We start from the raw sequence: 27,944 nt of genomic DNA, 5'->3' as shown, positions 1-27,944 counted from the left end.
CTCTGCACGATCAGATAGTGATCTCTTACCCTAAAAAAAAAAAGTTAGCAAAAGTTTTTTGATTTTTTTCAATAGGTCATGAAAGTCAATAAAGGAGGATACGCAAAAATTATGATGAAAAAGACTACCATCAAGGAGAAAACTTTTTCCTTTCTTGGAAAATATTATTCAGTACAAGTGATGAAACCTCTCAAACTGTTTTGCTTCTAATAATCCACACATTCCACAAATTAAAGGATTTTTCTTTCTTTTTTTCAAAAAAAAAAAAATTTCTCCATAGCCAGGCCATCATAGCCAACATTTCTCCATTCTCTAAACCCATCTCTGTTTAAACTTTAGACTAGCCCCATTTGGTACTGTAATCAAAGTGGAATCCAACTTCTAAAGCAACTAGTGAGGAAATGGGCTAACTGGGGAAGTGGGATCTCATTGTACAAGCAATATAGTATAACAGTGACTCATGCAACCTTGGGTCTTGTGCACCATTCCTTCCAACTCAAATCCAAACCGGCCAAACTATTATATGAAAAGGGAGAGAAAAAAAAAAAAAAAGGATCAAACACACTTAGAAAGGAGTGAGGACACGTATAAGCAGTATCAACCACATAAGTATACTATCAAATAATCACATTAAAAAAACTGTTTTTTGTTAGTAGATTTCACACAAAAAAAAAAAAACAGAAATGGAAGAAGAAGAGCATGGACTGCTGGATTTGTTTATTAACTTCTTCCTGCAGCCATGTTGCCCACTTTAAGTTTAATGTCATGAGAATCAAAAGATGATCAAGGAACCACAAACCCACAATGGATGTTGGCCATGGCTCTGTTTTCTTGCTCAAAAAGAAGTCCATAGCTCTGCAGTTTTGACTTTTGAAACACTCTCCAACACTTCAAATGGAAGAATATCACCTATCACCACTACCTTCTTGCTTTCCAAATCTACTTGAAAAGAGGTTACTCCTGTAAAGTTACAGAGAATGAAAATTTTTGAATACTTCTTAAAAGCAAAATTATATGTTTATTATCATCTTTCATAGAATGGATTGATCTTAATTAACTGGTTATTAAAGAGAAATATAGGAGAATGGTTTAAAATGAGGAAAGGCCATATTTCACATACCTTCCATCTTGGAGATGTGCTTCTCAACTTTTCTTGCACAACCATTGCAATGCATGGAAACCCTTAATACAACTGTCTGCAACAATTAATCCATCAAGAGAAACCAAACAGGATATCTCTCTCTCTCTCTCTGTTTCTCTCAAACATAGATAAATAGTCACATACCTTAGGCTTCAAGTGAAAAGCCAAAGACTGATTCTTCCCAACAAAATCCCTCATTTTCACCAACTGTTTTCCATTACTTGGAATGAGTGAGCTTCTCTCAGAATCATCTCCACTGTCCAAGGAATTTATACAAAAGCAGGATGAGTTTGAGCCAGGAGAGATACAGAGACAATCCAAAACCCACCCAAACCTCAGCTTCCCCATCTGTCTCCCAATGTCTTATCCACAAACTTTCCTCTCTTAAGAAGCCACAATTTGTTTGTGTTGTCTGTGAGAGAGAAAGAGAGAGAGAGAGAGAGGCGCTAGAAGTCAATCTGTATCATTGGGAAATCTGAAAGCAGAACACCAACCAATATAAATAACTAGTAGAAGACTTAACAATACTGGAGCAGGTTTTGGTGATGAATAGAATTCAAAGCTCATTTTTCAAGGAGATCAACCACTCAAGATGAAACAAAAAGAAGACAAGCTAACCCATAAAAAGGTATCCAATTGGGTAACCAAAGACCAACTGCCAAACAAAGCAACTTACACATAAAACCTGATCAGTTCCTTGAGTTTAGAAGGTTAGTACAAATGGGCTTCTCTCCCATGTGACCAACATTCAAAAGGGAAGAACCTTAAAGCTATCAGGAATTTAAAAGATCGCAATCACCAAAGAATGCAGATCTTAAGTTTGTGAAAGAGGATATTTATTATAAGGTGTCTATGATGATCTGAGCTTTCACAACATAAGATTGTCTGGTTTTGAGTGCAAGGAAGACCCATATATAAGCACTATTTTAAGGTAAAGTATTAATTAGGGATGTAAATGAATAGTCGAAATCCGTTTCCGTATCTGTGTTGTGTCCGTATCCGTTTAGCACTATCTGAATCCATCCGAAAGCTAAACGGATGCGGATACGGATAGACTATAGCTATCCAAAAAATTATATTTACATGTAAATGGATAAAATATCCGATCCGTATCCGTTTAGCACTATCTGAATTCGTCCGAAAGCTAATTGGATGCGGATGCGGATATAGCACTATCCGAACTGAATCCGTTCCATTTAAATACCTAATACTAATGTACTACAATGTTCGATCCAAATGATCTTATAAGAAGGAACCAACAAGCATGGAGTGAGTTTAAAGAATTGGGGTATGCCTTAAAGTATTGGATAAATTACCCATATAGGGTTTCACTATAAATTTGTGGTGAGGATTTTTTCTTTACAATCAATTTGAGAGGTATGAGGACAAGTGTCTTTAACCCTATTCTCCATTGATAGTGAAGCAGATCTCATTTTATCTCACCATGAACGTAGACAATCTTATCGAGCCACACAAATCTTCGTATTTTGTTTATTTGGGATTTCTATTCTTTTCTCCATTGTTTTAGGATCTAGTTTTTTTTTCTCCATTAAAGCTTTATGACACTGTGACCTTTTGCTTTGAAGGTTCCTTATCAGAAGGAACTGTAGTCTGTTGGGATAGACTAGAAGGAATTGCTTTCACAGACCTTGTCTTTATGCCTTGACTTAAAAGTAAAGGATCCTAAATTATTGAGCCTATTAGCTTATTAGGTATATGTGCTAATAAGAGATTTGAATTATTGGGAGCTTGTTTAACCAAAAAGAAAGAAGAAGAAGAATTAGAGAAAGAGAAGAATCATTGAGAGCTTGGAATTTTTTGGGTTTGAAAACAAGTTGGAGAGTTCATTTTCTTTCTCAGGTTGGTCCACATGTGAACTGTGAAGTGATGGTGCCCTTTCAAGAAGACAACAAAGAATGAATGTAGTCATGTTACGCACGTGTGAGTCACATGATTATTGCCAACAAGTGAGAAGTGTGGTTGGATTGCAAGTGTTTCATGTGGAAGCAGGTTATGAGAAGGGCTGAGTTGGCCGACCAAGCAAGCTAAATCCAGGCTTGCAAAACCATGGTTGTGTCATTTAGGGTTCAAGGTATTATTATCGTATCGTATCGGTCGATATGTATCGATATTTATACAATATCAATACTAATGCAGGGTGTATCGAATCTGTATTGAGGGTAAAATGGTGCTAAAAGTTTTTGTTTTTTTTTTTTCCTTCACAAAAAATGAGGGCAAAACAGTCTGATGATATGACCTGTATCGACCGATCCATATCGAACAAATACTAATCCTAATATCGTTATTTAAATCCTTAGTCTCATTTAACATTCCTCAAATTCCATGGCTCTATACCCTCATATGAAATTTATAAGAATGAGATTAGAGATATCAAATTGGCAACATTGCTCAAATAATCCAATCGGAATCAGCCGAGCTGTTTGAATTGGAGCTGACCTTGATTCCCAAAATCTATTTTAGAATCGGATATGAATTAATGTTTTTTTATCTTCAAATTTTTTCCCATTTTTTTCTTCTTTTAGCTAATAGAATAATTTATACCAAAAAAAAAAAGTAGAATAATAAAAAATTAATGAAACTTATCTCTTATAAATATCTATAGACTTTTGAATTTTTTTAAAACAAAATTAGGGAGAAAGATTTACACGCTTTACACTTATATTGGTATCTTACACGTCAAGTCAATGACGGATAACGAAATAGTATATTTAATAAGGAGAGACAAGGGAGGCACACATTTAACGGGAAAAAAGAAGAGCGAAAGTGAGACCTTTTTTCAAAATTTAAAAAAACTTCTCACTTCCATTTCCTTGGTTTCAGTCAATTCTAATCCAATGGATGAAGTCCATCCCGTGTTTGATTCCGAGTTTTAAAACCTTGATTGGTAACATGGCCATGTATATTATTCTAACCAGGTTAGAAAATTCCTGTCCCAAAAACCAGACTAATAGAACCAATGGTTCAAGTGGGTACTTGATCTGGCTTGAAGAGGGCCAAGAGGCCTTCTTGGCTGATAAGATCTGATAAAGGACTGATTAAGGACTCTGAAGGGTGCAATATTGAATTGGTTATATGTAAATGGTTTAGTTGAATAATATAATCATCACAACAATTAATGAAATGGTGCATTGACATCAGACAAACCATATTTAAATGTATAATAATAATAATTATTATTATTATTATTATTATTCTATCATTGCATTTATTAAATCGAGATGCAAAATCAAAAGTTATCGTATATTTTAAGGTAAATTATTACTGTCAAAAGGGTTTCGTATATTTTAAGGGAAATTATTATTGTCAAAAAAGTTTGTTGAGGTGGTGGAAGTGTGGAACAACCTAAAGGTTGTTTTGACATTTTTTTTGGGTATACCAATATCCATTAATCAAAATAAAAACAAAGGCAACTAGAAGGATAGAGTTTTCTTTCACCTGCAGTGAGGAGAGAATATCTTAATTTACGGGATCAAACTTTTGATTGGATTGAAAAAAAGATATTTTAGACTTTTGTAAATAGGGGATGAAAAGTAATAATGATATTCAATTATTGCATCAAATCACTTTTGGATGAAGAGATTCTTTCTTCAACCTAGCCAAAAACACTCTCTCTAGACTACAATATGTTAAAAAAGTCTGAGAAAACCAAGGAAGAAAATTTTCCTCTCTAACAAAATCGCAATCACCCTTATTGTTCGTTTTAACTTTCCCAGAATAACACAAGAGCCAAGCCATACTATTTCCACGATATCCAATGGTTAAATTTTCCACATCACCATATCATATCATATGGCACAACTAAATGTGAACACAACGGGCTCCCTTTCCATTCCACAATTCAAGTAAAAAAAATTGGTTTTTTTTCTTTGTATGAATAAAAGAACTTTTGTTTTATAAAAATCTCATTTTTTTTTGCTTTAAAAAATTTATAAAAAAAAATCTACCAACATACTTTGTGTTTTTTTCTTCTTCTTTAAGCAACTAGAAAATCAACATTGTCTAAGAGAAATGATTATCTTATTGACAAAATGTCAAATAATTTATAAATTAAATATTTTTTTTTTCTTTTAGTATAACACATTTTTTATTTCTAAAGGTATAATTAAAAAAAATATATACGGCAATGATAACTTTAAATAATTACATGATGACAAATTACATTCAAATTATTTTTGAAAACCCTATTTTACCCTTAACATAAAAAACTTTATAAAATATAACAATGGGCAATTAAAAACATCTCATCAAACAATGTTCTGAAAATGAAAAAAGTTATCCTTAACCATGCAGTGAAGATTGACCACACCATCCTAGGATTCACAAATCCCTATAGGATTTTAATATGCTCTTTAAAATAGGGATGTAAATGAATAGCCGAAATCCGTTTTCGTATCCGTGTCCGTATCCGTTTAACACTATCTGAATCCATCCGAAAACTAAACGGATGCAGATATGGATAAGCTCTAACTATCCGAAAAGCTATATTTACATGTAAACGGATAAAATATCCGATCCGTATCCGTGTCTGTATCGATTTAGCACTATCCGAATCCGTCCGGTAGCTAATCAGATGCGGATGTAGATATAGCACTATCCAAGCCGAATCCGATCCGTTTACAACCCTACTTTAAAATACCCTCCCGTGCGTAATCTATTATTGAATGAATTCTTGTGGCTAAAGGAAAACTCAATCCTTTGAAGATAGTCCGAAGTTTCAAAATCTTCAGACGACAAAATATATAAGCTGATAGCACACTAGGAATGGATCAATCTGACATTGAATACACACATCCTAAGCTAGTAAGCTGGTTAGATAATGTGGATAAGGTTGTCATGAGCAATCAGACTCTACTCATTTTATACCAATTTGCAATCGTGTGTACCTTCCAAGAGCTTCCCAGGGAACACACTTAAAGTTGCCAGGCTTGAAAGCTGTAAAGATACATAGTAATATCCAACAAAACAGGTGAGATTACCTATGACCAATAGTGAATAATATCTTGGTTGATGTAGTCTTCTATTGCTGAGTTGGTATCTGCTTAAACCAGTCTGGATTGGGATGAATCAATCAAAACAGATTAAAATCAACCAGATCAATCTGGAGTCCGGACCAACACTTATAAATGAATGGCAATGCATCTGATCAAATAAAATAGATTAAAACCAACCAGATCAATCTGGATCAACACCAACAAATGAATGGCAATGCATCTGATCCAATACCAATACTCGAAATCCCATTCTGAGTTGCTTCTTTAGAGTCGCAACTACCATTCAACAAAACTCCAACCACAAATTAGGCACTCAGGTAAGAGTCGTTTATTTAATCTTTCATTCAGGATTCTATCACTTGCTTCCCAAGTCCCAACACAATAAGAAACCACACGACATAGAAAACACCATTCTAAATAAAGATATGTACTTTAACAGTCCCTCAGAAGAAGAGATGATCAACAATCATAAACGGAAAAAGAAGAAGAATATAACCAGATAGCCAACCATAGTCAATCTCCATAGATCAACAAATATCATCAAGACATGGATGGAGTAACCTAATAATAACTTCACTGAGCAATAACTGCAATCCTTTTTTTTTTCTCTTTTGGTTTTTTCCCCTTCTAGTATCATTCTTGAAGAAGCTCACTACCATTTCTCACAAGCTTCACAAAAAAAAAACCAAGCCAAAGAACCTGGATAAAACCAGTGGAACCAGTGAGGAATATGATAACCATATTCAAATTTCATTCACAATAATATGCTCATGAAGAAAATTAAGGTTTATGTCACATAACCTACCGCACATTTCAACAAGGAATGCCACCCGTTAAGCTGCAATGCTCTTCTGAAATCAACCGCAGCATGAACAGGCGTTTGTTAATAACTGCATAAAGAAAGACCCAGAGAAGTTAGTTTTTGCACTACATGGATACTAAAAGCAGATGTTCTTTGGAGGCGGTGTTCCAAATCCCTATAAAATGTTAATAATTAGCATAGCCTTCTAAGTAGCCAGAAGATTGACGTAACATGAGGTTGAACAGTTGTAGATTTCACCTTGCCTATTCATGCGTGATGTATCAATCAAAGTGACAAAAACGGTTGGTCATGGGTACTCCAGAGGAAGCAAAAGTAAACCCCCACAATGATCCACTCCCAGTAATTCTAATGTAAAACTCTAGCACACACATGATCACATCATTCCCACTTCTCTTTAGACAACCCAATAATCCAAATATCAAGATAACATATTACCATAGTTGTCAAGGCGTCGCCTAGGCGTCCAGGCGGAAACCCATGTATTAAGCGAGCCTACACTTAACAGGACTCGTGAATGGCGGCCGACTTGACCCTCTAGGCGTCGCCAAGGCGGTTAAAGCGACGCCTTGGGACGCCATGAGGGCAAGGCAGACGCCAGTATGGAGTGTGTATTTGTTTTTTTGTTTGTTTCATGCAATTATATATTATTCTTTTTGTTTAATTGGTATTGATTGGTGTATAATTATCTCAAGTATGTTGCTACATGGGATAAATATCCTTTACAACTAAAAATCTAAAATCCCTAAAAGTTAAAACGTAAAACTGTAAAAGGCTAAAAGCCTTTAACTTCTTCTTTAAGAAATTAAAAGTAAAACCCTCGACTCCTCTACGCAAAAGGTTGTGCGACACTGCGACCTTCCTCCTTCCTTTCCAGCTCCGGCAACGGCAACTTGACTCAGGCGAAGGCAAAGCTTCCTCCTACCTCTCGAGTCCTTTGCGCAAAAGGAGAAGCTTCCTCCTCCTCCTACCTTTACGGCAAGGTAAGTCTCTACTCCCTATTCTTCTTCTCTGTAACGGTAACTTCTTCTGATCTTCTCTTCTTTTTTTTTGCTTGGTAACTTCTATGGTTCTATGATGCTTCTTCTCTGTAGTCTGTAACGGTAACTTCTTGTTTTCTTTTTTTTTTTGCTTGGCAACTTCTATAGTTCTACACTTCTACTTCTATGCTTCTTCTTCTTTGTAGAGTGTAGTCGGTAACGGTAACTTCTTCTCTGTTTTTTTTTTTTTGCTTGGTAACTTCTTTACTTCTTCTGCTTCATCTCTGTAGCCTGTAATGCCTACTGCTGCTGGCTTTTTTTTTTTTTAAAGTCTGTATTCTGTAACTTCTAAGCTTCTTCTGCTTCTTCTATGTTGTTTTTTTTCTTTTTTGGCTTGGTAACATGGTTAACTACTGCCTGCTGCTTCTCTGTAACACACTAACATCCTACTGCTGCTTCTGCCGCTTGTTCTCTGTTTTTGTTTTTTTATTGGTTGACTGCTGCTTCTTCTTCTTCTTCTTCTCTGCAGTACTAGCAACTACAGCAATTGCTCAAGAGATTTGGTTCTGCTACTTCTCTGTTGCCTTTTTTTTTTTGGGCTTGATAATGGTATTATAGTAACTTGGTTAACTGCTGACTGCTTCTCTGTATTTAATTTTTAATGATATAAGGTATGATACTGTGATGCATCATGCCATCATATTTTGACTATTGAGTGGTTTTTTTTTTTTTTTTGGGGGGGGGGGGGGGGGGGGGGAGAAAACTAACACTAGACCGCCTTTACCGCTTAAGCTCCGCTTAGGCGGCCGCTCTACCGCCTAAGCGCTTAGACAGGCCTCCACCGCCATGGACCGCCATGCCGCCGTGACAACTATGCATACTACACATCTTGAAAAAACAGATATTAGGACAAGTAACCTCCAAAATAACCCTTCAGCGATTATAATGGTTGCAATTTGTGAATACTGAATTGTTTCCAATTATATTCACCATCACTGTCCTGTAACCACCATCAGGCCAAAAACATCACTGTATCAAATAGGCTACTTAATAAATCTAGCTGCAAAAAGTCCAGACTACTCTAGATCAAAAGGTGTACGCAGTATTGAGCAAGAGCTCGCTTATAAAAAAGGCCGTACCCAGTGCACAAGGCTTCTGCGTTTAGCAGGGTTTGGGGAGGGTCAAATGTACACAGCCTTACCCCTGTTTCCAGAGAGGCTGTTTCTAGGACTTGAACCTGTGACCAAGCGTTCAACAAGTGAGCACTTGACCAACGCAAGCACGACCTTCAAGAGCTCACTTATATAAAACAAATTTCATCTCTAAAATCAAAGCCTAAAACCCCATTTCCTTTTCTTTCATAAAATTTTTTTCAACAAATAAAAGCAAAGTTTTTCTTTTGTAAACATCATTCACAATAATTTCGTTTTTGTACAGTTCAATTACTCGAAATAAATAAGAGCATCTCAGTGGCAGTATCCTGCACCAGCATGAAGCCAGCTAGCCAAGGCCACAAAAACACAATAATACCTTTCCCCGGCTCCAGCAGGTGTTCGAGCCTGCCTCCTGTCAAACATTCCTTATCGCAGCCCTCTCCCCACCCCTACCCTTACCCCTACCCATAATGGCCCTCGACAGGATTGCACCAAAAAAAATTTTAAATGCATTATAAATACCATTATACAACCAATTATTTTATTTTAAAAAAGACGTAAGTAGGAGATTACTAGACAAGCTAAAAACTATTACCTACCTAGCATATCTCGCAACAAATTGCTCCCCAAAGTGCTCCAAACAAAAGCTGGAGATCACAAAAGGCCAGGATAAGGCCTGAAACACCAAAATATTTAAAATTAAATGAAGTTCACAGTGCCAAATTCATGCAACTAATGTTACTGAAAAGAGCAACAATAGCTTACCTTAGGTGCTTATTCAAATAAACTCAATCTTATATATGTACTTCACTGGCCAAAGTTCATCTCCGAATATCTGCATAGTGCAACCATATCATTCAGAAACAGAGATGTAATCAAATTGAATAAAAGTTCAAAATAACAATACGAACAACAGCAGAAAAAGGAAGATCATTAGTTAATTCTAGATGTTTAAAGGATAAAATCTTCTGTATATTCACTAACAGGTAAAGCATTTCAATATACCTACGAGGCTTGTTTTGGCGTTGCCCAAACTCATCATTTACAAGTTCTGCAAGAAAAACCATTTAGTTAAAACTAACAGATCATGCCAAAAAGAAGGTGGCAGCTTCAAAAGGACCTATAGCTCCATCAAAAGCAAGGTAAATTGAATGTTCAAATGCCTTACCAGGTCTCTGAGGATTCCTCCACACAGTATTAGGTTTGTTTGGACTTGTTTCTTTGCTGCACAAGAATTCAACAATAAGGATACCTTTCAAATTTTGAAAAAAGAGAACAATAGACAGGCCAGATAGTTCAATGCTAACAAAGAAAAGAGGAGGGGGGGGGAGGAGGTATAAGAAGAAAGAAGAGCTGAAATGCAGAAAAATAAAAGAACATACTACAACAAAGACAATAAATGACTAAATACTACAAACATATCTGGAAAAGATAATGAGACCAAGAACAGAATCTTGAGAGGCTCTCAATCAAGAACCGATACAAACACCATGCGCAGTTGTTTATTTCTTGACACTGATAGACACTTTTTTTTCAATATATTTTCTTTAAACATTCATAATTCAGTCAACTACCAACTACTAAAAACACAAATCTAATAGACATCAAGACTCTATTTTTCGCTACATAAAATTTGACCATAATTGAAAAACTTGATTTTCAAGAGCTAATTAGTACACAGATTTTAGAAAACAAACAGGACCATGTCAACATCTGTCATCAATGTTTCAAAGACAAATCTTGTTAAGTTGAAAAATACAAGAGAATTGAACTTTGAGAGCTGGTTGAAAGTGAAGTAATTCCTACTAACCCAGATGGACCCAAGGAAGATGTCTGGCCTGATGGACGAGCACGATAACTACCATCAACAGCAATGTAAGGAGAACAATATGTAGCTCCCAAAGCCCCTGCAGCACCAGCCAAGACTGGTACCCTGGATGAAAGGAAATAGAAATCTGTCACCTTTTACATTATGATGAACATGTTTTTAAATGTACACTAAAATAACAGCATCTTTAGCCTGGAGGAAATAAAATAAATTAGTTACCAATAAGCATAAATTAAATCAGCAACAAGAATATATTAATCCAACTCATCTTTCTTCTTTCTGATCAGAAACAAGACTTTATTATCCTAAACTAAGAGGAAAATCTTCTTCTAGCATCAAACAATCAAAGGAACACCCCAAAGGTGGAGGGGACTAGAGAGAGAGAGTGTGTGTGTGATTAACATACCACGTCATCTCAGAATTCCCAAAACCAAGTTGTGGCTGCGCAACATATCCAGGAAGCGCCATACCAACAGCAGGAACTCCAAGACCACCAGGATGCTGACCTCCAAATTGCATAACTGCATATCCAAACATCAAAGTATTAATAACAACAGAATTAAACATATGACCAACTCAAATAAAACATTGCGTCATTCAACAGTTGACCAACTTATGATGCATGCTAGATATAAACACATAAAAAAGGTCACCATCATATTTGCTGCTCATATTATGCAGGACCTATCAACAGGTGCACCCACTGGGAGTATAAGCTAATACCCAACTAGATTTGGATATGAAAAATTAAATATTATAGAAGCTTTACAAGGCAAAAGTGCTGCAGTTGCAGGAAAGCTTTGATCACCACGAGCAACGCCCATCGTACCATTGGCTCCAATAACCTGAGCACCACTGTACAGAAAAGACCCTCTTCCACTGCCTTGAACATTGCCTTTCCCTTTTCCAACTAAAGCAGTCCTGGACTTACTTGAGCCTGGAGGAGATTCTGATTCTCCAGGTTCAGGAGAATTCCTTGATGGAGCTTTAGGTGGAGAAGAGGCTTGAGATCCACTACCTAGACGTTGACCCAACTGCTGACTAGAAGCTAGCAAAGGTTGGACTGGAATTTGAACAGGCCTTGGCTGAACAGAAGAGGGTTGTGCAGAGCCTCTACTAACTTGGTTAAGAGGTGGGGTTGGCTGATAACTAAGCTGTCCTGGGATAGCGACACCTCTTCCCTGGGCCCTGGACTGAAGAGACTGAGTCGTAATAATGGGCAAGGTTCCAGAAGGCTGCATCTGCAGGTTGCTTAATGGCTTCCCAGAAACTGTACAAACCGACTCATCAATATAAAGCCTGTCGAGGCCAATAGGATCGGCCACATTTTTCCCTCGGAGCAATGCATTGGAGTGGGGTGTAGAATAATTATCCTCCATTTCAGAAGGTGAAAGATTCCTACTCCCATTTCCAGATGGAACATCCCTTTTCTGTGGGACAGAGATGTCTTGATTGGACGAGCCGGATGGATAAAATGGAGGAGAAGCAGAACTCAAGCTTGACGCAAAACCATTTTTCCTGGGAGGAACTGTATCTGATTGAACATTTGATGTGTTTGAGGGTACTCTCCCTGAACTAGCATTCAAAGTTGTCTCACCTGCCTTCCCAGATCTTAAAAAAGAAAAAATGAATGTCAAAACATGATCTGAAGAATAGAGGGACATCCAGGGAGGGGGGAGTAACAAAGGATAAGAAGTTTGATATTTCGACTCACTGTTTGTTTTGATTCATTGGAGGCTCAATGTTGTTCTTTGCAGGAGGTTCATACCTTCTGGGCCCTCTCCCTCTCACCGTCTTTGAAGTACGGTTTTGATTGCTACTGTTGTCATAACCTCTAGACCTGCTTCCTCTCGTATACCCATGGTCCATACCTCGGTTCTTTCCACGACCTCGATAATTACCTTTAGATTTTCTCCTCACCTAAACATACAAAACAAGTGAGAAATAATTGACAACAAACTAAATAGCCAGATAGAAGTCCAATGCAGTTCGGAAACTATTGAATTAAAATCAATTTGACCCTGATCAAAATTGAAACAAAAAAAAAAAAAAATTCAGTCGGAAGTGATGAAACTTTGTGGAAGACCTCAAGCAAAATTGGTGGCCAGAAACCAGCTTCAAAGGGCAAAAAATGTGGCTGCAATCGAGAGGAGTTGGTTTGGAATCTTTACCATATCCCATGTGAGAAGCAGAAGCAGGGAGGAGGCATGCTGCTCAGTTTCTGATACATTAAACAGTAAATGTTCCAAACCAACTATCCTGGTTGGATCCACTTTTTTGCTTTCAAAAAGCTGGCTTCTGGAAGCCCTATAAGCCAGGATCCCATAAGCTTAACCGATTAATGCGGTCTCACAATTTCATCAAATTTAGGAACCCTAGCTCTGTTTCATGCAGGAATAATAATATAATTTCCCAGCTCCCACCACGGAAAAAGATTAACTATGAAACAAATAGCCATCAGTCATCATGCAGACAGTATGAATGAAAATACTGACATCTTCATAGTGCGTTTCCCGCGAATTCATCTCTTCGAACTTATCATGTCCCCACTTCCGGTCATCTTTTGATTCCCACAACTTCCGCCCACCAGGAGTGCGCCTGAATGCAGTACAAGAAATAAAATAAAAGATCATGCATTCCCTCCTTTTAGCTAAAGAAACATTTTACATAGAAACCAACAGTTAGGGCCCTGTTTCATTAAAAATAAAGTGAAATGAAGTACAATAAAATTTTCAGTGGCAAAGTGAAGTAAAGAAACTTCCAAATGGGGTGTTTCAACGGAAATAGAGTTGACGCAAAGTAATATGAAAACATGTGGCGCCCACAACATAGAGAAAGTAGGCAGAAAAAATTAGTTCTAACAATATATTGGTTGAAAAATGAAGTACAAATTAGTATCATATTTAGTATGTTTCTATGTTAGTTACACAATTTTTCGAGGTAACGATTATTAAAATATCAATATGCATTTCATTTTTGTTTCAATTTGGCTTCACTTTGTTTCACCTCTAGCCAAACAGCACCTAAGTGTCGAAAACCCCTGAAACTCATAAGTGAAGCTGATGAAATTATCAACAAATAAGTGGTAAAAGCCTAAAAGGGAAGATTAACTTGAAATGCTTTTGACACCACAAGAGATATTGAATTCCAACATATCAAAGAGTCATGACGTAAATACCTATCATATCCACCAAAAGAGTAGTAGATTTTTACTTCAAAATTATACTAATTTCCATACCATCAAGAAAGTTGGTTGTTCCCTGTGAAAATGAAAAGCCTAATTAAAGTAGGAAATATTTTCCAAGAGTTAAAAGGATCACACTGGGTTCAATCTCCAACAAGTGACAAGCACCATTCCCCCCCCCCTGCTCAATTTTCTCTTCTTTTGCATGTCACCTTCTGGTGGCTCTTTATGGAACTATGCATTATTTCTACCTTCTTCGTTTCCCTAATAAATCTGATCATTATACTTCTAATAAAAAAGGATGGTGTGTCACCTTTTTATGAATAGCGGATCTATGGCTCACACAAAAGTTCTTTCAAAATAAGGAATTTATTTTGAGTTAGAGAAAGCTTTGCTCCATTCAGTCTTTGAGACAATCAAGGCTTGTTGTTGCAGAGTGCACTATCTTTGAGAGTTTATTTGCAGTTCTCTCTCCATCTCTCTTCATTGCCATTGTTTCATTCAGAATTCACACTTGCCATAGTTATCAAGTTGTCGCCCATGGCGTCCAGGCTTCTTGGTCGCCTTGGGCGCCATGGCAGTGTCGCCTTGAATTTTGCTCCTCTAAAACGCCATGGTTGCTTTCCCACCTTGATAACTATGACACTTACAAGAAATCAATCCTACATTCCTACCCTACCCCTCATTCTGTTGGGTCAGCAGCAAAACCCAGATATAACATTAGATTTGGCATGCAACTTTCTAATAGAATTAAAGTTATCTACAGGATATAGGATTGATTCAGATGCTTATGTCACTTGCTTATTCACAGGCTTTTCCATGCTATTCCCCAAACATAGTAAGATAATCAGTTATTTCTCATTAGTCTATCTGACCAGAAAATGTTTGCTGGTTGTTTGGATTATAGATTCAGAATTGACTGTGTATATTGAAACCTGTTCACATTGCTCAACTAATAACTTGGAATTTTTTTTTTTTGGTTAGGAGGGGGGATAGGGACTAATACCTTACATCATTCAACTAATAACGAAATTATTCATAAGTAATTCAAGCTGAAACATTGAGGGAGGACCTTGGTGCAATGGTAAGGTTGCTCCATTGTGACCAAGTGGTCGCAGGTTCAAGTCAGGAAACAGTAAGGCTGTGTACATTATGACCCTTCCCAGACCCCGCAGTGGCAGGAGCCTTGTGCACTGTGTATGCCCTTTTAAAATATATTTTTTTTTAAAAAAAAACTGAAATATTGTTGCTCAAAAACTCAGTAATCAAAACAAATGAGGAATCCGTCATACAAATAGTTACAAAATCACTCACGTAGGACATATATTCAAATTTCAAGAATCACTAATGGAGAACCGGATTGGATTGGTTCGGTTTGGTATAAATTCTGGTTCAAACCATAGCCTTGGTCCAACAGATAATTTAGATGAGGTTTTATTAACAAGATAAGGTTTATCCAATACTTGGGGCCCAGTTAGAAGTTTCTACATAGCCTGCGGTTCCAAGGATTCCAGATTTCCTGAAACCACATCTTCCCCAAACCGTGGGGCTTAGTTGGAGTCTTATCTTTATTTTGTCATTAAAGTGATGGTAATTGGCAGGATTAGGAACTCTATCAGTCCAGCCATGATTTAAGTAGTTTTCTTTTATTTTGTTTAGTTTTATACTTTTATGGTCTATCTGAGATACTCCACATAGATGTGTATTAGTCATCCTTGTTTTTAGGATGTTTAAGTCAATAACTCCTAGTTTATTTTTTCTTCTTCTATTTATTTTCTTTTTAGATAAAGTTAGTTTAATTCTTATTCTTATAAATACATGTAAGACCTAACAGCCCCCACGATTTGATGGATAGATTGAGGTTTTTTTTCCTGGAAGTGGAATTGAGATCTACCTCTCTTCCCCATGTTTCTCTCCATCCCTTCTCTCTCCACTTGCAATTCCCTTTCTTCCCTATCATTGCAGCTCCATTGCTAGCTCCCTTTTATTCTATCTTAAAAGAAAATCAACCTCATCCTTGCAATTCCCTTTCTTCCCTATCAATAACTCCTACTTTATTTTTTTCTTCTATTTATTTTCTTTTTAGATAAGGTTAGTTTAATTCTTATAAATACATGTAAAGCTTATCAGCCCCCATGATTTGATGGATAGATTGGGGGTTTTTTTTTTTGGGAATTGGGATTGAGATCTCCCTCTCTTCCCCATGTTTCTCTCTATCCCTTCTCTCTCCACTATCTCTTCCCCTCATCCTTGCAATTCCCTTTCTTCCCTATCGTTGTGGCTCCATTGCTAGATCCCTTTCATTCTATCTTAAAAGAAAACCAACCACAGCAGATCCATTGATTTAATTTGCATCAATCACACTCCTAAATTTCAGGGAACACTATTCTTTTATAGCATAATATTATAAAAATAGTCCAAAAAAAGTCAACAAAGAGTGTTTTGTTAGTTGGAGTTTCTATGTTTACCAATGTGGGGTTTAGTTTTACAGAAACTACCAGATCTCCCTTTTACTCTCCCCTTCAAATGCTTTAAATGCTCTCTATTCCTCCATCTCAAATGCATTAACTGCCAAATCACTTCTGGGACACCACTGAACTGTTTATAGGTAATATTCATGCTCTACTCTTCCAAACAAATAATGTTGCCGATAATGAGTGCCAAAGTGTAGTGTTTGCCTTGTAGTTTTGACACGTATCCCTCAAAACAAATAAAGCCTTAATTTTGGTAAACAACCAGAAGTATCAAAGCATAAAATCAGTACCTGTGTCGACCACCACCATTGTCTCTGAACCGGTCATCATGCATGTAAAAAGCACCAGCAGTCGGCACAGCGAATGGCTCGTTCTCCTTCTTCTCGTCTTCCACCTGATTCTGATTGTTATTGTCAAATTCGCTTGGTTCACCGCTTGATATTACCCGGTCTCCACCAGAACCCGGCGCTGCGACCTGAACCTCGAAATCACCTGCATCGACATCAGCACTCCCCTCAAATTCCCCTTCTCCCTCCTCTGCTTCTTCGACTTCTTCGACTTCTTCTTCCTCTCCCACTTCCTCCTCCTCTTCCTCTACCTCAGATTCTTCATCATCATACGCAGGTGCTCCACCTTCACCCTCCGATTCAACATCCGAACCGATCCCAGGCCTTGTATCCTTCCTCAGCTGCTTCTCACTCTCCTCTCCATCTCCTTCCTCATCATCACTCGCTTCCCTCCTCCGCATCGCCAAGGTCAGCATCGCCTCCTCTGGATCGCTCTCATAATCAACTTCTTCCTCACCTTCGACGGCCATCTACTCTTCAATTAACCTAAACCAGAATCTCAAATCCAAACGAACAGAAAAACACCCCCAAAATACGAACTTTATACAAAACCTCACAACTTCTTGACAATTTCAATAAGAAACTCTTAAATTTCTTGATTCAGACCGAATGAAAGCCAACCTGAACAGATTGAAAACCAATTTGAAGACCTAAATTCGCTTCATATCGATCTAGGGTTTCAACTCCGATCCGGCTTTTCCCTTCACAAAAAAACACCCTTAGAACAAGCCTTGTTCAATAAGGAATTTCGCGAGGTAAGATTTTTTATTTCCGCACTTTCGTCGTCAAACGGAGAAGATATAGTTGTCCATTCCTCCTCCGACGTGGACTCGAACTTCCCTCAAACGTAACGCACAATCTTTAGATGGATTTATTACTAAATTTAGGGGTAGTTAGGGAAATTGACGAAAACATAAGGAAACCCAAGAACAGCATGAAAGTCATACGCGTGTTGACAATTCGTTAATTGACACGTGGATTTTATCTATAAAAGTGCTTCAGTTGGAATACCAAGATGATGATGAAGCATGTACGGTCACTAGTGGTCCATTTTTTTATTTTTATTTTTTGAAACTAGTGGTCCATATGGTAATCGATGTGAACCGTCCATCCTGAGACCATGGTTTGGGGTATCGTTATCGCATCGCCTGTATCGGGCAATATGTATCAGTTTTGTCAGTCATCAATCCCAATACTGTGCTTATATCGTATCGGTGAAATAATACATATTAGGGGTAAAATGGTCAAAAAACCCATTTTTTAAAATAAAATCAGGGATAAATTTGTCTGATACAACTAATCTGTACGGATACCGTATCAATATTGTATCGAATTTGGAGAAATTTCTTTAAATTGCCTAGCTGCTTCTCTCTCTTTTCATTATCCTCTCCGGTTCCCTGTCCGGAACAATTGTTCGGTTCCTCTCATATGGGGTCAGAAATGATAACCTAACCCCTGCCCAAACATATTGTCCGAGTGAGGTTAAGTCATCATTTCCGCCTCCCTATGAGAGGATCTGAACAACTGTACCAGACAGGGATTCAAGCAAGATAAAAATTCCCTGACCCTACGAGGAATAGCGAAAGCCTGCCTTCATTGGTGGTATTAAAATCCTCTGTAGTACCGGCGGGGTGGTGGTGCACATCCGACAGCACAACAGATGCCATGTGTACCATGTGTACCACCTGGCCTCTGCTGTGCCGTCAAATGTACACCGCCGCCCCGCCGGTACTACAGAGGATCCTGGTCCTCATTGGTGCCCTCCTTTATACTGCCAGCTTGGAGAACCCTTTCTTATATTTTTTTAAACCACAAGGAAATTATCTTCAATCTACATTCTAGACTCGTGATTGGTTGTATCACATAAATTGTTGACCATTGAGAAATGTATGTTTTAGGCTTCTATCAATCGAATGGAGGTCTGGAGGGTTATTGTGTCCTGATGATGGATTGAGTTTAACCAAGAAAAAAGAAAAGAAAAATAAGGTAAGAGAATGTTAGCTGGTCGCATGGTCTCTGCGTCAGTGTGGGAATCAATGTGGCCATGCGTTAAGCATTACTGGGGTGGGATTTTCATTTCCATAAGGGTGGGACGATCATTTCACACCCACTTGTGGTTAGGTGCAAGGATCATGCGATCAAGTAGCATTCTTTTTCCAAAAAAATATTTGGTTGTGCAAAGAGATTGGTGAAAGTGATGACACCATGCCCTGGCTTATCCAATCCTCACTAATTGTCAAGGGTGCTTTTTCATACACGAGTGGGTGAGCTAGGCCTTTTTTTTTTCTTGGCATTCTTCTTGTCACGGGCTTGGACTACTTGTGGACATTACTTTTGTTATGGGCTTGGGACTTTGGGCTTATTTTTAAAACGATAATGGATGAGTTTCTTTCTAATAGACATGTCTTTACACAGACGTGTCCATATGAAAGGCTACAAAGATGTCTTTGCGTAATGACATGACCACATGTATAGGAGTGCTCTAAGGCATTGATTTGGGTTTTTTTTCCTTTTAGATTTCATAAGGTTAAATCCTCTGTCGTTGAAATCCATCCCTTTAGAAGAGTATACCCCCATCAAAGTGTTGCCTTGAAAGAGCACCATCACGGCATCACCTCTATAAATAGGAGGACCATAACGGACTCTCTCTATCTGACCTCTATAAATAGGAGGACCATAATAATTGAGATCTTCTATGGCGCGCCAGCCCGTAGCGGCCAGAGCAGTGCACTGATGAGGTGTGGTGCAATGACCACTTTACCCTTGCCTGAGCACCTTGCCCGAGTGGGGGTAAGGCGGTCATTGCGCCTCACCTCAGTAGTGCGCCGCTCTGGCCGCTAAGGGCAGCGCGCCATAGAGGATCACAATCCGAACCATAACGGATTCTCTCTCTCTCTCTCTCTTATTTACTTAAACAGTTAAACGGATTTGTCCATCTCTATTTTTATGTTTTCATTTCTGAAATTGACCACAACCCCAAGGTATCCTAACGGGGCCTAGTCAATGAATGCACGTGGACTTGAGGGCTAATAGAGGTTGTTTTATCTAATTGGGAGACCAGTTCACACCAATCCGGTTGTACCAGTTGGGGGAAATAAGTAAGGGTGTCAAAATCTAGCCCGAACCGATAAGACCGATCGAAATTGATCGAAAAAACTAGGATCGCACTGAACTAACCGATATCCAAACCGAATGAAACCTATAAATCATTGAGTATAGTGTAGTTGGTGAGCCGTGGTGTGCTTCATGCCCATGCTCAGCAAGAGGTCTCCAGTTCAAGTCTCCTGGCTAGTATCTTCCCACCTCCCTATCCCCCTCCCCCCCCCCCCCCACCCCAAAAAAAAAAAAAAAGAATAAAAGAAAACAAATCATTGAGTATAAGGTTATAAATAGATGCCATTGATTTCAATATTAGTGAGAAAATTTCTGATTGTAATGGAAATTGTTACAAATCAATGACTATAAGGTTATGCATAGGGAAATTGATTTGTAACAATGCTTCCATTGATCTCCTTATTCACTATATTAGTTCAATAGTAAATGAATAATTTGATAGTAGGGTTCATTTTGTTATTTTAGTATTAGTTATCTTATAAGTGATTAATCATTCATTGATTTTAATATTTTTTTTATCCGTTGTAATTAATAATAAATAATGACATGATTTGAAACAATGATTTCGCTACAAACTCTATTTATCCATTGATTTCAATATTAGTTATCTTTCTCTTACAATTTATTCCTTTTTGTTTGGATTATAGCATGAATACATCAAATCAATTTTCATATTCTTGGTTGTTTACTTGTTTGACTTGGGGAAGGTGAATTAAATGTTTTTATTGAATCTTTTCTCATTACAAGTTATGAATATAAGATTTCATTTTGGTATAAACCCGAAAACAAACCAATCTAAATGGTAATAACCTGATATTAAAAAATCGAAATAAATCGAAACCGCATTGGATCGAAAACCAAAGTTTCTTAACGGCTTTGTTTTGGTCTCACTCATTTTAAGACCGAAATCAACTCAACCCGACCGTTTGACACCCCTAGAAATAAGATCTTAAAGGAGTGACCAGTGGCACGCCTCAACCGCATCGATTTCTCCTAGCCTTTTCAGACATGACGATTACAGTGGACATATAGTAACAATGCTTCTTCATCTCACATGTTACAATAACAAAGAACAACAATTGTAGTCATCAATAGATAAGTTATACTCTTTTACTGCATATTTTTTCTTACAATTTTACCTAGGGGTTTTCCTTTTATATGGATTTTATCTAGAAACAAACAAACCTTAAAACAATAAAAAAAAAAAAAAACTAAAGAATAGATAGTTAAAAAGGGAGGGAAGATCATATCTTGGGTTCCCATTATTGGAACTATGTTCCTATTTATTTTTGAGGAGAATGTTCTCTGTGCCAGGGGCGTAGGTTGCGCCTAGACACATGGGGGTGGGCGCAATGACCACCTTGTCCCCCGAGTGGCAGACCCATGTGTCTGGACGTAGCCTGCGCTGCGGTACAGAGAACATGAACCCTTATTTCTGTTTCGAACTGGTCAGAGGCTCTTGAAACATGCAATTTTTTTTGCATTGGGCTTTTTCATCAACTGATATAAATATGAGTTACTCTGCCATATTTTTTCTTGATAGAAAAGTCTTTGTAACAATAGAACCAGAAGTGATGTGGATTATTCAAGAATCGAAGTCGATTTGCTTTATAAAAAGAAGAGATCAATGAACTGCTATGAAATGATTTTACGGGATTCAACCAATTGTCTCGATCATGGGATTCCCTTTATTTTCGCTTCACAACCTACAATCAAATTGATTTTTTCTTTATGCAAAAAACTTTTCAGTTGCTACAACGATATGATCGATACATCAAACTTCTGTACCAGAAAGAATGGAATCTCTAATTATAGCCCCTCTAGGATGTAAAATATATCTCTTCTCACCATCCCCATACCAAGCTGGAGTACGGTAGGAGCAGAGGAAGTTTCCGGTGGAGTGATGAAATGCATAGAGATCGAAAAGAACACCAACGACGAAAAGATCTCTATTGGACCAACATTGACACTGAGAGACGAAAGCTGGAATTGAGATATGATTCACAAAGAAAGATATCAAATATTTGGGGTTTCTTTTTATATCTTATACGGATGATTTGATCCGCGAGGACCATGATTGGGAAGCACCTTATATTATAATATGTAAAAAAATAAAGGGAAAAAAGAACTCTATTTGGTCGCATGATTCTTGTGCCCAGACACAAAAGCGCTTGAAATTACCATCCAATCCCTCATGAAATCAAAAAATCCATCCATGTCGATGCCCGTACGTGCACTCTCATTGGCTCCCTACTGGTGCAAGGGCTACACGACCAAGCAGTATTCTCTTGTCCAAAAATAAATTCAGATTTTAGAATTTATTGCGTACTAATATCGATATTGGATCAAAGTAAAATTGAACCAAATAGCCATCTAATAACCAGTGGTGGCAGTTTGATATATTGGCTTAATTAGGTTAATCCTTTGCTTCACACGGCAGTTTAGTTGTAATAAATTAACCCTTTTTGGAGTGAATGCCTTATTTATCCTAAAAGGTATATTTAATAATCAAATCTCATAGAATTTTTTGATGGATCCATTAGATAAACTTTATTAAGGTCTACATATAAATGCATAATGTCAACAAATTTGGTTTTTTGGATAAACAAATTAGTATAGTTTCCTAGAAGTGAGGAACCACTTTTATTATTTTATACCAAAATCAGTCCTCATATAACCACATATTTAGAACTCATATAATGAAAAAAAGTCTAGGTTCAACGTATGATCGTGTATGTACACCGCCACCATTTCATCCGACAGGATAGCAAAAATGGTATTACACAATTGTCGATTCATGCCTATTTGACAGTTGAAGTGCGCAATTGTGTAGACTATGTAGAAAATGCGGTCTAGATAGAAGGAAAATGTTTTCCGTAGTCTAGGGTGAAGAAAGAATCTCTTTAGCTAATGAATGTTTTTGTTTTTTTGGGTAATATGAAGTTTTATTGATAATCATGTGAGGGCCCTTGAACTCCAAACATGTCTTGGAGCCAAGGAGTGGAAATGGGCTAATCTGTCATAGACATGCTAGACAGGGTCCTCTTGACCAGAGTATCTACAACAGTATTCATATCCCGTGGAATAGAAGAAAATGAAACAGTAGTACAAGAATTACACAGGCGTATTACATCGTCCAGAATTACAACTGCTTCAAGGGGAGGGGTGCATAAGAGAACCCTGAAGGTAGAGAATTGCCTCTCTGCAGTCAGATTCTACAACAAAGTGCGTTATTCCCAGAGTGGCCGCTTTGGCAATGGCTATTTTGATGGCAAGAGCTTCACCTTGACGTGCATAAGTGAACTTTAGGAGAGCAAATAACGCATGTAAGGGCCGTCCCACATCTAACCGAAACACCAAGCCAATGCCTCCCCCCAAGCTACCTTGTTTCAAAGCTGCATCACAATTTACCTTTATAAAACTTGTTGGAGGCAGGAATCAATGCGAGACATGTGGAGGCTACAAAGGAGTTGTTGTCATATTGTATTGTAACCCTTTCGCTGAAGCTTTGTGGTATTCCAATGCTTCCCTCCAAGCTAGTGAATGTTATCGTTAACCCCCGTTTGTCTATCTATGAAGATCTAACATATATTTTCTAAATTGAATCGAAGGGTAAGATACTGTGGATTAAGACGTTCTCTCATCGACATGAGTGAAGGGAAACTTGATCCTAAATAAAATCTAATACAGATAGTTCATATATGTAATGTTAAATGAAGAATACAATTATCAACAATTTCTTTCCTCCCATGGGCTCCTGATGCGGCTCCAATACAGTCATGGTTGCATGAGGGCCATTTGTGGTATAAAAAAAATTCAAGTGGTTTATCACTTCTAGCAAAAGGGATAATATTTAAGGGACAAAGTTTTCTTCCACCCATAGAGGATGGTTCACCCATCATCCTAGGGTTTTTGTATGTTTCAAAATACCCTATTGATATCTATTCTCATTCTCTCCCGCCCCTTGGTGAATGGGATCCCATTCACCATGGGTTAATATTTTTTGATTAATTTAATAAGTAACAATTGTCTCATCATACTTGAAATATAAAAATAAGTAAAATATATTGAGACAAACAAAACCTTAACTGCTAATGGAAGATAAAGTTTGTTTATTATGTGAGAGTGGAGAATGAAAAAAAAATGGGAAAACAAGGAACAAAAAAGGGAAAGGAAAACCCGTAAAGATGATATATACTTTTTTTCTAATCTCAAAGGCATGAGAACCAGAATGATTGGGGAAATACGAGAATGCATATGGTCTGAAAATATGAGGTTATCTTATTTACCGTTGAAAACTGAAGCTACAATAAACCGTGTATAAATCGATTGTGAACCAAATAATGAAAGCCAAATAGGAAACGATAAAATTGGTTTGAATGCAATACGATTCTGATTTTGTTTGATTTTTATCCAATTCAATTTTGATTTCATCTTTTCAAAATACAAACTGCATTGCAACCGAACCAAATAACCGAAACCGAAACAATTAACACCTTTAAACAATATCCATGGCGACGGATACCAATACGGCAATACCACATCACATCTTTAAGAATGCCTTTCAACCCAGCATGTAGGGCATGTGGATTTGGTCCTGCCTTAGGATTATCAATTGCACAACAGCACAAGTGTAACAGATTAATTTTGATAGAGATTAAACTTTGACAGGTTTTGCTGAAACGAATGATAATGACCCTTGATTACCAAAAAAAACCAAGAATAATATTGACCCTTCGATCGTATCGATAAATTATTTCAGCCTTTCTTTTAATACTTTATTCCTACTCATAAATTTTTAGGGTCCCATGGTCCCACACACCTCCACGAGGACATCATGACTGTTGGGATGTCAATATGCTAGGTTGACCAGCTTTACTTAATTTTGGGCTCAAAACAAGGGACCCCCAAGTTTGGTTAGGTAATCTTTTGGTCCTAAGGTTAATTCATATATTGGGTCCTTTGAGATCCTTCAGTTTATTCCTAGCCATTGGTAATTAGTTTGGTATATGGATTTAATTTCATGGTATCGGTACGATTTTAAAAACGATATCGATACCAATATGTATCGATGTATCGAACATTTTTACCCTCAAAGGTACTGATATTAATATTTTTTTCGATCATTTTATCCTTTATCTGTGTTGTACCATCAATTCAGTATCAACAAGGATTGATATCGATGTCGGTTGATATATATACCAACTATGTGATATGCTTAACTTCAACTCGATAGGGATTTTACCAAAAAAAAAAAAAACTCAAGAGGAAAAGAAGAAAAACTGCATGAGGTGGGTAGTGCATGTCCTTTCATTTTTTGTAGCTTTATTTATTTATTTATTTGGTAGAATTTGTAGCGTCAAATAACTTGAGAACTACTTAAACTTGAAACTAGATGATAATTTCTATTTTAACTTCCCTCAAACTTCCCCCCCCCTCCCCCCCACCTATAATATTAGGTTTTTTTTTTGGTCTATTCTTTTCTGTTTTCATAAGAGGGTTAAGATAATGAATTTTCAATTACAATCAGGATACATCAACGATTAGCTCTAAGTTCTTTATTTATGAATGATTTAACTAGAGACATTCAAGATGAGGCGCCTTGGTGTTTTTTTGTTTTTGTTTTTTTTTTTTTAATATTGTTTTGGTAGATGAGACAAAAGCAATGACTAATTCCAAGTTAAAGTTATGAAGATCAATCTTGGAATCAAAAGGTTTTAAGATAAGTATAACAGAGACAGAGTATATGGTGTGGTTTTAAGACAAGTAAAACAGAGACAGAGCATATGCTGTATAATTATTTTAGGTATTTTGGCTCAATCATAAATAACGAATGTGATATAAAGGATAATGTTTCACAGATAATTAAAACAGGATGGATGAAGTGAAGAGGTGCATTTTGAGTGTTGTGTGATCGACGTATTCCTTTAAAAAAATATTTTTTTATAGGACAATCATACGATCAACTATGATGTGTGGTGCAGAATGTTGAGGAGTTAGGAAACACCATATAAATAATCTCAATGTAGCGAATATGAGGGGTAAAACTAGGAAGGATAAAATAAGGAATGATCATATTAGAGTTGGTTTGGGAGTAGCTTTGATACATGATAAACTACAAGAAAGTCGTTTGAGGTAGCATGGTCATGTTCAACGGAAGTCTATGGATGTTCCAGTACGGAGGAGTGATTTGATTTATATTGAAAGAACTAAAAGAACCAAGCAAAACTAAAATGACCTTAAGAGAAGTGGTGAGGAAAGACGTGCATAGCTTGGGCCTTGTATCAAGTATGACTTTGAATAGAACTTAGTGGAGGGCAAGGATCCATGTAGCCGACTCCATTTAGTTGGTATAAAACTGAGTTGTTGTATAAATTTTTAACGTCTAATGACAATAGTTGAGGACTCATAAATAGGTTCGGGGCCTCCACTTAAATTGCCACACACTAATATGATTAAATGATGGGTTACAGAATGCTAATCGATTTGTGTAGCCTCTGCACCAGCAGCGTGGAGGGGGGGAATGGTAGTGCGTATAAAGGTTTTGGTTTTAATGGGGTTTTCGATTTTATTGCGTTTGGTAATCTTTTCACGCATTCCTGTGTCTGGGCACAAGAACCATGCGACCGATTAGCATTCTTTTCCCCTTAAATGATTACTAGCTACCCAATTGTTTTAAAACATCGGGTCATAATCAGTTGAACCAGCATGACCAAGCTAATTTTGATTAAGCTCGATCCCATGTGTTCCATGGATTAAAAATTGGAATTAAAGGGCCGGATTGGCCTAGGCCAATCTTGATTATTGTCGATTCGAATTGGTCGATCCATAAACAACAATTCTTAACTGATCCAACCCGATTTGGACCAAAATCAATTGACCTCGATTCCGAATTTTATATATTTGATGTGTACTAAGGTTTTCAATCAACCGATCCAACCCGGTTTGATCTGTTTGAAACAGATTTGTCGGTTATTTGATCAACCCAAAACCAAACCATTAAGGAAGTTTTGGTTGGTTTCAAATTTAACTCGATTTCTTATCAGGTTTTGTTAGCGGTTTGTAAATTAGGCTACTATCAGGTTTGATCCTGTCATATTTTCGGGTTCACATGTATACAACTATACATAAGAAAAGTAATGAATAATTATTGCTTTTCGGTTTATTATTGGCTTATTATCAGGTTCATGTGGTTCGGTTTCAATTTCTATCGGTTCCATAAAACCCCAACACGAAACCAGACTCCACGGGTTCGAGGCTGAACCGATCATTTGTTCAACTAATTCATGCTGAAATTTGACACTCTTACTACTAAGTCTGACCAAGTTAGGTCCAACCATACCTATTTCAACCCATTTAATTGGCTTCGAGAATATTGGAATTGGAATCTATGGGAGACCAATCTAATTCTCCTTCCGATTTATACTAATTAAGAACAAAATCTATTCTTAATATGTCATCAATTATGCAAAAAAGTTACATTAAATGAAGGTGAAAGCACATATGGGAGTGGGACCCACTGTACGGGTTTAAAACTTGCCATGTGCTTTTCGATGCGCATCTGATGAGTAATAGCAATTGTTCTCCTTCTCACTGCTCTCTAAAATTTGAATAGATTCTAGTGGGCCCACCATAAGGCTAATTCCAATTCGGGCCTGAGACTCCTTACTTCCCTGACCGGCCGCCCATGACCACCGCCAGTAACAGTTGGATTATGCTTAATTTAATTCCATTACGTGCTTCCAGAGACCAGGTGGACACGTGGATGATTCGTAACCAGGGGTATTACAGTCATTTAAATTCCAGAATGTCGGCGAACGAGTGCTTCTGACAGGAACATAAACGTGTTCGGTAATTAATGGAAACCTCCCAAGTCCCAACCGGATTCAA

The 27,944-nt window shown here is 37.3% G+C and overlaps 2 protein-coding genes across 4 annotated transcripts; both read right to left on the bottom strand.

The window, feature by feature from the left end:
- Positions 1-815: 815 nt before the first annotated feature.
- LOC122649549 (heavy metal-associated isoprenylated plant protein 45-like) lies at positions 816-1,540 on the bottom strand. The gene is made up of 3 exons (XM_043842746.1): positions 1,286-1,540; positions 1,121-1,196; positions 816-960 (listed from the first exon to the last, which is right to left on the bottom strand). The coding sequence occupies exons 1-3, from the start codon at positions 1,487-1,489 to the stop codon at positions 836-838; spliced, it is 405 nt and encodes a 134-aa protein (XP_043698681.1). The 5' UTR covers positions 1,490-1,540; the 3' UTR covers positions 816-835.
- A 4,916-nt stretch (positions 1,541-6,456) lies between these two features.
- LOC122649545 (protein MLN51 homolog) lies at positions 6,457-17,672 on the bottom strand. 3 transcript variants are annotated; one of them, XM_043842738.1, is made up of 13 exons: positions 17,044-17,192; positions 16,884-17,011; positions 13,431-13,533; positions 12,650-12,855; positions 11,705-12,546; positions 11,342-11,456; positions 10,918-11,040; positions 10,276-10,331; positions 10,113-10,158; positions 9,873-9,942; positions 9,707-9,783; positions 6,959-7,043; positions 6,457-6,852 (listed from the first exon to the last, which is right to left on the bottom strand). In XM_043842738.1, the coding sequence occupies exons 1-10, from the start codon at positions 17,095-17,097 to the stop codon at positions 9,915-9,917; spliced, it is 1,701 nt and encodes a 566-aa protein (XP_043698673.1). In that variant the 5' UTR covers positions 17,098-17,192; the 3' UTR covers positions 6,457-6,852; positions 6,959-7,043; positions 9,707-9,783; positions 9,873-9,914. The 3 variants fall into 3 exon arrangements, with proteins under 3 accessions (XP_043698673.1, XP_043698672.1, XP_043698671.1); XM_043842737.1 differs by having other exon boundaries at positions 13,431-13,535; positions 16,889-17,672; XM_043842736.1 differs by having other exon boundaries at positions 16,884-17,671.
- Positions 17,673-27,944: the final 10,272 nt, after the last annotated feature.

The sequence above is a fragment of the Telopea speciosissima genome, chromosome 2 (genome assembly GCF_018873765.1).
Source record: "Telopea speciosissima isolate NSW1024214 ecotype Mountain lineage chromosome 2, Tspe_v1, whole genome shotgun sequence".
Lineage (NCBI taxonomy): Eukaryota > Viridiplantae > Streptophyta > Magnoliopsida > Proteales > Proteaceae > Telopea > Telopea speciosissima.
This window is presented reverse-complemented; position numbering and strand designations above follow the sequence as displayed.

Coding starts and splice junctions, on each gene's coding strand:
- LOC122649545 (XM_043842736.1), bottom strand. CDS start 17,410: ATGGCCGTCGAAGGTGAGGAAGAAGTTGATTATGAGAGCGATCCAGAG. Junction 13,534..16,883: donor AATGGTGGTGGTCGACACAG/GTACTGATTTTA, acceptor TACTGCATTCAG/GCGCACTCCTGGTGGGCGGA. Junction 12,856..13,430: donor GGGAAACGCACTATGAAGAT/GTCAGTATTTTC, acceptor TTGTATGTTTAG/GTGAGGAGAAAATCTAAAGG.
- LOC122649549 (XM_043842746.1), bottom strand. CDS start 1,489: ATGGGGAAGCTGAGGTTTGGGTGGGTTTTGGATTGTCTCTGTATCTCT. Junction 1,197..1,285: donor CTTTTCACTTGAAGCCTAAG/GTATGTGACTAT, acceptor TAATTGTTGCAG/ACAGTTGTATTAAGGGTTTC. Junction 961..1,120: donor GCACATCTCCAAGATGGAAG/GTATGTGAAATA, acceptor GTAACTTTACAG/GAGTAACCTCTTTTCAAGTA.